Source organism: Pectinophora gossypiella, chromosome 11 (genome assembly GCF_024362695.1).
Source record: "Pectinophora gossypiella chromosome 11, ilPecGoss1.1, whole genome shotgun sequence".
Lineage (NCBI taxonomy): Eukaryota > Metazoa > Arthropoda > Insecta > Lepidoptera > Gelechiidae > Pectinophora > Pectinophora gossypiella.
In genome coordinates this window covers 14350870-14361533 of record NC_065414.1, presented here as the reverse complement: position 1 = coordinate 14361533, position 10664 = coordinate 14350870, and the positions used below count along the sequence as shown (strand labels likewise).

General features: G+C 36.6%; 2 protein-coding genes across 2 annotated transcripts; both read left to right on the top strand.

Annotated features, from left to right (window-relative positions):
* The first annotated feature begins 212 nt into the window (after positions 1 to 212).
* Positions 213 to 1604, top strand: LOC126370830 (uncharacterized). Its single transcript, XM_050015853.1, has one exon. The coding sequence runs from the start codon at positions 213 to 215 to the stop codon at positions 1602 to 1604; it is 1392 nt and encodes a 463-aa protein (XP_049871810.1).
* Positions 1605 to 2281: 677 nt separating this feature from the next.
* Positions 2282 to 10424, top strand: LOC126370546 (probable tRNA (guanine(26)-N(2))-dimethyltransferase). The gene is made up of 11 exons (XM_050015449.1): positions 2282 to 2690; positions 3117 to 3203; positions 3465 to 3713; positions 4201 to 4388; positions 5339 to 5567; positions 6285 to 6433; positions 6894 to 7062; positions 7745 to 7965; positions 8271 to 8408; positions 9724 to 9891; positions 10270 to 10424. Exons 2-11 carry the CDS (start codon positions 3162 to 3164, stop codon positions 10400 to 10402), a joined length of 1686 nt encoding a protein of 561 aa, XP_049871406.1. The 5' UTR covers positions 2282 to 2690; positions 3117 to 3161; the 3' UTR covers positions 10403 to 10424.
* The last annotated feature ends 240 nt before the right edge of the window (positions 10425 to 10664 follow it).

Genomic DNA, 10664 nt, shown 5'->3' with positions numbered 1-10664 from the left:
TTTAGTATTGTATTGCGCATTTTTACAAATACAAGAAAGAATATTAAGCCTCCTTTCATGCTTACAGCTGTATTTGAAAAAGATTAAATCCAACTATGGCACTTAAAAATATGTCAAAAGGTGACTTCAAATAAAAAAAGTCAAAAAATATCATGATAAATTAAATATTATTAAAAACATGTAGAGAAAAATCCAAAAAAAATAATAGTGAGATGGCTTGCGAAGTTTGCGAGCACTGTCAGGAGCCACTGACCCACGGCAGCGTCGTGCGGGAGGGCTGCAGTTATCATGCAAAGTGTCATAAATGTTATGTTTGCAGTGAGACTAACCTTCAAGACGCTGAAGTATTCAAAGGAGTTATATTTTGCTCTAGTTGCTCAAAAAGAATCTTCCAGGGTTGCGCTTCGGCACGACGGAGCAAGGGCTCGGACAGAAGCAAGCCAGCTAGATCTAAATCCCGGCCTAAATGGCGCCAACGAGCCAGAACTGTAGAAAGACGATCGGAGCGTGAGCGCATTTATGATACAGGTGTTCTGGAATTAGCCCGTTTGGTGCACTCCTTCGAAACTGATTCAAGATATTCCAAACGAAACAAATTTAGTAAATCGTCTATAATATCGGCCGTATCTCATGTTGACAATGGAACCACTAACGATGATGTGAAAAAGATGAAGAAAGACAGTATGGAAATGGGAGTAACTACAGATGTCACACAAGAGTTGCTAAAGGAGATGAACTGCCCAGTTGTTGATTTGAAAAATAACAAAGAAATTCTTTGTCAAAACTTTGGGTTTAATAGACATCGAGAGAGGAAAAGAAGAGATGGCAGTCCCCGGAGACATAGAATGAGTGATCTTAGAATGAGTGAGCTTGGGGCGTCAACTGAAATTGCCACGATGATGCTCAGAAAACAGTCTGATGCCCCCGTCACTATAAGATCTCGCTCACATGCTGACACTTTAAATTCAGGTGTGTCGTTCTTATCAGATGCCACGATTAAAGGTTTAGAAGAATGGCTTGAATCTACTGAAGCTATGAAACGATCTACTCAACTACGTTTAATAGATCGAAGTCTTCGAAGCTTATTGAAAATTCCCTATAAGTTCTTTAAACGACACATCTTAGATCGAAGTTCTTTGATAAGCGTTCTTATGAGTGCAAATGAGGATGACCGAACGTTATTTAGTAAAGTTAGATCGTTTTTCCACGAAGAAATCACTCAGCATCATCGCAGAGGTGTTAGAAGATTATATTCAACAATCAACCGTAGACAAACTCCATATAAACTTGGTTGGCTCCATTTATCACCGGTGCACTGCCTATCTAGACACAAAACTACGTGTCGGTACCATACGGCCAGATGTAAACACTATAGAAATTCCCACAGTTACCGGTGTTTAAGAGCTTATGTTATGAGGCATGCTGGACCGACGAAAAGCGAATTGGCGTTATTTAGAGCCAAAATTTCTAGGGCGATTGCGCCACAATTTGTTAGAAACTTATTAGTCTATCGTCAAAAAATGATGTCAGCAGGATGCGGCAACAGCGATGCTCAACCTCAGTCAGACTCCAACAAAGTTTCGATTCACATTAAATCAATATAATTTTTACAATTTCAGAAAATAAAGGCGCTTTTAACTTTCTTAGAATTTTTGCCTTACAAACATGCAGTATGGTACCAAATAGTGATACAATTCCTCATAGACTAGCCGTAACCGTAACATGGACCATATTGCGCGTGACACGATATTATGATTACAGAGACTGGTGCTATAGTCAAAAAAGTAACGTAGCACCTACCCGATCTTATCGCTAGCGAACCTTTTTACGTTAAGACACCATATTTTTCCTGTTTGTTATCTCCATAAATCACAATTATCTATGTAAACTTCATAGTTGCTCATTGTTACTAGACTTTTAAAGACGAAGGTCTAACTGGCGCTGGATCTTAGACTATATAGCTTTATGACGTAAAACTTCTCAAACCTAGAACTATAGGAGACATGTATGACGTAAATTCAGTGTTTACAATTTTCTATCACTAATAATCTTTCAAGGTATACCAAAAGCCCGTGTTGCTCCACTGTTGCTCTATGCCTTTCAACCGGACACACCGGTCGAGTATTTATGATTGCCTTTATTCGTAATCCATCGATTCATATTCGGTTCCGGTTTTCAACAACTCTATTAAAAAAAAACTACGTATTCGTTCTGAAATTATTTCTTGGAAAAAATCTTTCATCGATTTGACATGGCTTTTTGGCGGGAGGCGGGAACGGGACAGTTGCTTTCTTCATTGAATAATCTAAATAATTAATACGAAGTGGTGTTTTGTGGTTAATGATCGCATTAAGTTAGTCGGAAGACATTCGCGAGTGTTATTATATTGGAGTATTCAATAAACAAAGTGTATCTGCCTATTTTCGCTTCGTGTCAGGAAGCCGCTTCATAACTCAAAAGTTTATGCGGACTTTTGAGTTAATTCGTTTGGGGTTCGGAGTAGGAGTCTACTCCGAGGGTGGGGGCTTAGGTTTCATCATCATCACCTTTCATCATTTCATTAATCATCAAGAAAAAAAATACGTCAGACATGGCTGTATGGGCATAGTTCCCTTTGCCTTACCCTTCGGGGAAAACCAAACCAAAAAAAAAAAATCGATTTGACATTTCTGTAAATCTGCACTTTCTGAGGCTTTTTGGCGGGAAACGGGAACGGGACAGTTGCTTTCTTCATTGAATAATCTAAATAATTAATACGAAGTGGTGTTTTGTGGTTAATGATCGCATTAAGTTAGTCGGAAGACATTCGCGAGTGTTATTATATTGGAGTATTCAATAAACAAAGTGTATCTGCCTATTTTCGCTTCGTGTCAGGAAGCCGCTTCATAACTCAAAAGTTTATGCGGACTTTTGAGTTAATTCGTTTGGGGTTCGGAGTAGGAGTCTACTCCGAGGGTGGGGGCTTAGGTTTCATCATCATCACCTTTCATCATTTCATTAATCATCAAGAAAAAAAACACGTCAGACATGGCTGTATGGGCATAGTTCCCTTTGCCTTACCCTTCGGGGAAAACAAAAACAAAAAAAAAAAAAAATCTGCACTTTCTTAATTCTGACGTTTCAATTAGCTTCAAAACATTCAATTTATACTATAATTTTGCATGAAGTTGGTGAAGAAAAGGATTTTTGGAAGTATTTTCCAGGTCTTTAAAATATGAATAAATTTTCTTAATAAGCAATTATTAATTGCTCTGTATTTACACAGTGACTTAACCTAACATCTCACTAGATCTTTCTCGCTTTACTTAAATATTAGTTTAATAATCAATAAACTTTTATATTATGACTTTAATTTTAGAGCAATTTTATTATTTCCTTAAATCAAAATTCGAATTAGTTTTATACCCTTTTTTTGATTGTAGATTCCATAACCTCTTTTAAAACTTCATTTTAATTTTTAACAGAAAATCATGAAGATGAATGCTTCTACGGCTTCAGAACCTTCAATGAAATCTATTAAGGAAGGCCAGGCGGAAATATGTCTGAAGACAGAGAAGGTTTTCTACAATCCGGTTCAGGAATTCAATAGAGATCTGAGTATTGCCGTCCTGACAGTTTTCTCTAAGGATTATAGGGTTGAGGCACTAGCTAAAGCTGAAAAGAAAAATAAAAACAAAACACATGATTCTGAGGACAATGGGAATAAATCTGAGGTATGTTGCGGTAAATTAAATTGATATAATTTTGTCTAAAAAAGTTAATTGAATAGTGTAGTTTCTATAGGCTGTACAGCCTATAAAATCAAATCAATATATTTGCGAGAAAACATAAAACACAAAAAGGTGGCTTTATACATATACATCCTACTGCTGGGGACAGGCCTTCTCTCAATCAACGGGAAGTACTCCACTACACTGCTCCACTGCGATTACTTTATTAGTTTCCTATGACTTTATATTTGAATTATTATAATTTATGGTCTTAAGGCCCAGTCTTTTTAAAATCCAAACCTCATTCTTGAACTTTTGTCTAGAAATCTGGACCTTATGAAGTTAACATTGCCATTGCAAAAAAAGTTTTCTTTATATTTATTGATTTAAAAAATCTAAAAATGGAATATTTTATACATATTTATTTATTATAAAAAAACAATATACCTACCTATTTTTAAAATTAGAATAAAAAATGTATAATCTACAGGTGGAATTCACAATACTAGAAGCGTTATCAGCAACAGGGTTGCGAAGCATCCGGTACGCTAAAGAAGTGCCGAATGTAACCAAGATCGTAGCCAATGATTTGTCCGAACAAGCAGTACAGACAATCAAAGCCAACATTGTCCATAACAATGTAGAGAGCCTGATAGATACCAGTCATGATGATGCTTGGTAAGCTGAAGATATTAATATTTTGTTTTGTAACCATAATGTTATTTGAAAATTATTTTTTTTTATATAATGGGCTTTGTTCTGCCTACACAGGCAGAATTAACCACCATACAGTACAGTTTTTTACTTTATTTATTTATTTGTACATGTCTGTAAATACAAAGTTAAAGACAAATTGCTTATTATCTTGTATGAAGCACATATTTATGTATTTGTATTTTATTTATTATTTAAAATAAATTATATATGGTATGGTTTCTCCTTCTTTTTTGGTAGGGGTTTTGGCTTAGTTACAGTGACCTTTAGGACATTGTATTATTCTTTGCCAGCTCAAAATTAATAGGGAGGGTAATAATTTCTAGGGTTCAACAAGACTTCAAGAAACCCTCAAAATTAATGTGTCCTTGGTACAATAACTTAGCAGCTCAGTTAGTACTTCTGTTTGTTTTTTTTTTATTTGTTGTGGTAAATTTAAATAACAATATTCATTAAAAAAAATAAGGGCATCTCTAATAAATAAATAGCACTAGTGAAGTACTGAATGTCTTAAAGACACTGATATTACAATTTGAAAAGCTTCCTTCTCTCTTTTAGACTTCTATATTGCATGCCTGAAAGGGTCTCATACTCATATGTAATTTCCCAACTTTGTATGCCACCATAGTATGCAAATAAAGAATATTGAATAAATTATGCAAACTTGAATTCATCCGGAGGCATCTACGACGATCGAAACGCGCTATGGCGCATACTCGTCATTTTCTTCTTCTTTCTAGACGTTCCGTCACTGCTGAGGATTGTGATTGTATGTAATCTACCTCCACTAGTTTCTTTTTGTATACGGCCCCCTGCCACCTGGTTGATCTGGTCCACCCACCTAATCAGTACTCGTCATATTAGTAAATGATTAATAAAGTTTCATACAAATCAACTTACACTTTAACTTTCAGCATGTTAATGTACAAACACAAGCAGCCATCGAAACGGTTTTCGGCGATAGATTTGGACCCTTACGGCTGCCCGTCCATCTTCCTCGACTCCGCAGTGCAGAGCGTTCAGGACGGTGGCCTACTGCTCGTCACTGCCACTGACATGGCTGTCTTAGCTGGGAATTCTCCGGAGACTTGCTACTGTAAATATGGTGCTGTCAGTCTGAAGACCAAATGTTGCCATGAGATGGTAAGTACACAATAATACTCAGAACAGAGATAAAATTATCACCATAAAGTCAATGTCTACCATCCTGTTACCAGCCCATAGAAATAATAATAAAATATTTTAAAAAAAAAATTAATTTTTCTCCAGTATTTTTTACAATATCGAAATTGTGGACCTCCCAGTAAGCAATTTAACCAGTTACGTATTGGGATATGCTCGTATAGTCTGTCTTCAAATAGCTGATCATGTTAGTTTCACAGGGCACCCTTTTGTAGATTCAGGCATGATGAATTGATAAACAACGTGGAACATTTTTAGTATTTTATATCTTGGACCTTGTTTAGAAAGTATTTATTTTCTTCAATATTCAATATTCTTTATTTGCATACTATGATGGTTTACAAGTTTGTAAGTTACATGTATGAGTTTCACATCATAGACCGTTTCGGGCACAACAAAATAGAAGTTTCAAATAGAGGAGGAAGCTTTTCAAGTAGTAACATCAGTATCATTAAGGTATTCACTAGTGCTATAGTAACTTTTATTAATGAGAAGTTCTTGGGATTGGCTTTCAATTACATTTTATTCAAAACACTTTATTGCACATTAACTCAACATAGAGGACAAAGGACATGGACTTTTGATATGCTGAATGACTCCACAGTTTTTTACTTTACGTGAACTATAAAATTTTATGTTTCTATTATATTTTGTGAAACAAGCGAAATTTTGTTCCAGGCACTTCGAATACTACTTCAATGTATAGAGTCCCACGCTAATCGATACAGTCGGTACATAGTACCTCTGCTCAGCATATCAGCTGACTTCTACATACGAGTGTTTGTTAAAATTTATTCTGGAGCGATACACTGCAAGAAGACCACGAGGTAAGTCAATAACCAGGTTCATCATCATTAATTTAAGGGCCACGCTCTTGTACCGACAAGAGCGTGGCCCTTAAATTAATGATGATAAAGCTATACCGATAGCTTCTCTATTCTTGTCTATCAAAGGCCAATTTTTTCACTTCCTTTTAAGACACGACGTTCACCTTCTCTTTAATCTGTTCCATGTAAGCTCTTCTTGGTCTTCCCCTTTCTCTCTTTCCTTGTAGCTCCCTTCTATTCTTACATTAATTAGACACCTCGTCAGTATGCCATCCTAGACGCGAGATATCTAGTTATTATGCATGGATTATAAATTCCTTAGCTGAACCAATGCAAGTAAAATTATAAGTTCTCCGGGACCTTCTAAGTCTTCATTTTTTTTATAATATCAATAAAAAATAAAAATATTTTTATGTGTGTGTATTTTTTATGTATATAAAATCTTCGCATTATATTTTAGTAAATTATCAATGGTGTATCAATGCGTGGGGTGCGACAACATAACCCTGCAGCCATTGGGAGGGTTCAAGCCGAACCCTAGCGACAAGAACCCCGCACAGATGAAAGCTTACCTCCCCGCTTCTCCGCCGGTCGGAGAGTTCTGCTCCAACTGCAACCAAAGGCATCATGTAAGTTTAGTAAACGAAAAAAGAACTTTGTCAGTAAGTGGTAGCTTTTTTTTTTGACGTGACTTATTGTAGTTTTGCCGCAGATGGCATTAACTACTTGGCCGGACAAACGCAAGTGGTAGTCAGATTGTGCTTGATTATTCGTCTTCAACGTACTGCTACCCAATACTCAGTGAAGCTCGCATCAGTCTGTACCAGGATAGATCTGATTACCAATGTCGCCAGCCAGACTTACTTGGTTTATATATGAATAGAAATATTGTACGTATTTAAGAAATAAAGACAAAAAGAAAAATAGATTGTTATAAAAATTGTATTAGATAGAATATAGTTTTTAGAAAAAAAAATGAGTCATATAAAAAAGGTACATTTTTTTTTACATAATCAGCATTTCCTTTTGTTAATATAAGTTTAAATTTTTTACTGAATTTACGTTTTTCTGAGATAATGTCTATGATTTTTACACTAAGCAAAGCCTGTATCGTAAGTATCGTGTACCATTATTACATAACATAGTAGAGTAAATATTTCATTGTTAATAATAATATATTCTATTCAAAATTTTTTAACTACAAATCCTTTATTAGTTTAATAGCAAACGTCGTAAATATTGCTCTTTTTATTTTTTTTAAATTTAAGATTCCATCGGCCAATTTGTCTATTTTCTTACCACCCCTTCCAGTTGGGTGGCCCGATCTGGTCCGCGCCAATTCACGACGAGTCTTTCGTCTCCCGAGTACTGACACACGTGGAAGACAATCCCCAACTCTTCGGCACCGCCAAGAGGATAGAGGGTGTACTCTCCATGGTGAGAGAAGAGCTCCAGGATGTCCCACTCTACTTTACCCTGGACAAACTATTTGGCAGAGTGCACTTGGAGACTATGCCTATGTTGCTCATGAGGTAAGTGGCTGTGAAGTCATTAAATGGTCGTTATTTCCATTCATCTCACGCCATAATCCTATAGGGCGTGGACAAAGTCGTAAATAGTCCGTATAAAAGCAGCGTCTTTTGATAGCATGTCCTTGAAGTAAGAAAGGTGATCAACCCTTTACCCATTATAATGGTCCATCACGTTGAAAAGGATACAACACAATCCCTTTGTCCTTTTTTACGGCATGCCTGGAAAGAATCAAACAGCTTCATCCAGCATAGAAACAACCCGCTATTTTAATGAAATCTTTAATCTGTTCCCTTATTCCTCTCAGGTCAGCGATACTCAATGCTGGGCATAAAGTGTCATACTCGCACGCGTCCAAGCTGTCAGTAAAGACGTCAGCGCCGGCGCAAGTCATCTGGGACATCATACGCACTTGGGAAAAGACGCACCCTGTCAAACCGGCCAAGTAGATTTTATTTACATTTTAGCTATATTATTTTTATGAAAACAGGTTTTCGTCTATCGTGTGGTTTGTGAGGTGGATTACCAACCTCACCAACCCTAGTAATTGAGCTGTCAAAGGCCCCTGATATGGTTCAAATAACGACTACATAATCACACCAATTAGTAGTAACCGGGACCAACGGCTTAATGTGCCATCCGAAGCACGGATCATCTTACTGTCGGACAATCAGGTGATCAGCATGTAACGTCCTAACCATACTATGGATCACAAAGTATTTTTTGTGGTACGTCCCCACCGGGATTCGAACCCGGGATCCACCTCCCTCAAACCTCGTAGAACGACCGCGTGTAATTGCGTGTTATGGGGCCGCGCATCTACAATAAGTTACCGAAGGATCTGAAGGATGTACCTACTGATGCAGGTTTCATTGGTAAATTAAAAATGCTACTCACACGAAAAGCTTACTATAGCGTTAAGGAGTTCATTGATGAATGAATAGTGAAGTGTTCTGATCTAGTTCTTATTAAATATTAACTACTTATTGTTACACAAAATATCTTGAATTAAGTATATAATTTAAATTGTTTTTTTTTATAAAATAATGATGTTCAACTAAACTTAATGTTAATAATGTATTATAGACAAATAATGACAATGTATGATAAATACAAATAAATATATGAATATGAATATATGAATATGAATATGACCTCCATGGTCCAGTGGTTGAGTTCGTTGGGCTCACGATCCGGACTTACGCAGGTAAGAGGTTTATAGTAGCTACCTAGGTAGGTACAATATGCAACTGATGGCATGGCAACAGGTAGCCTTATCGCTTCAAGCGACCTGTAACACTTGTGGGATGTTCGCGTAATTGGGTAGTTTCCTAGGTCAAAGATAAATTATGAAATTCTGATTACTAAATAAAGACAGATTTAAAGGTGACAAAAAACGTTTTCTTTTTTCTATTCAACTTATTTATGAATTAAAGAACATTTATTAGTAAGTGCGACATTTTGTCACGTTTTCTATGACGCCACAGGTTGCTATTTCTTACAAATTCCATAGTAATTTCATGTTTTGACATTTAGTAAAAAGTAACTTATTTGACTAGTTGGAAACTACCCTATTATAGATTATTTACTACCCTATTATAAGACAGATCGGCATTTTAATAGGAATTTGTGCCTCATTAAAACTATATGTTAATGTCAGCATGTTAGGTAAGACGTATCTTTAGTTATGTTTTCTACACGCACTGCAAGTAATGTACAAAAAACAGAGTAGCATTCTCTAACGAATTATAATGCACTAGGCTGGAAGCTGACCCCGTGGCGAAACACATCCTCTCGCAAGACGTAAATTCTCACGTGGACTTGAGTGAGAGGCCGGATGCGAACCCTAGCAGCCGCCGCGACGGGCGCCTGCGGTTCCAGTTCAACCCCGCGCCGTTTTGGGGACCGGGTTCTAGAGCTGCTGTCAAGTAAGTTAAATGTTAATAGCCTATAGTAAAATCTCAATCAATTACTACACTTGTAACAGTAGAACTAGTACTTCCCGACATGTAACGTACGTGGTCGTACTTCAGTAAGTAAGTAACCGAGACCAACAGTTTCACGTGCATCTCCCGAAGAACGAATCAGTACAAGATGTCGTGGATCGTAATCCAACACCCTGATCCACTGCGCAGCGACGCACACATCACACACTCCGCAGGTCGCGAGTGTGTGATGTAGCTTAGTACCAAATCACTCAGTTACCGGATATTTTTCATAAACACCCGAACTCGAACACTCGGTGGACTTACCACAAACTCAATTTATAAACAAAAATTCTATATTAAATTTTGCTTTTATTGCAGTGTTGGTGAAGAGAAAATGTCTAAGGCCATACGAAACCAGAATAAACACTCGAAGGACAATAAGCGACAACATTCACCCACAGACGAAGACGCGCGAAAAAAGCAACATGCCGAAAATGATAACGTTGTATAGCGCTCAATAAACTATTTATATTTCAAAAGTTGTTTTCATGTTACTTAATATAAAACTGCTAATTTAAAGATAAAAAAGGCCAAAGTTGAAACCCGACTTTAGGAAATAATCTGCAAAAAAGCAATTCTCAATAAGAGTACAAAGACTATGAAGATAATGAAAATAAAAATAGACATGACTTCTTATAATCACTGATTGATTTTATTTAAAACAAATTGTTTCCACAAATGCATTATGCTAATAATATTATATTGACACTCTT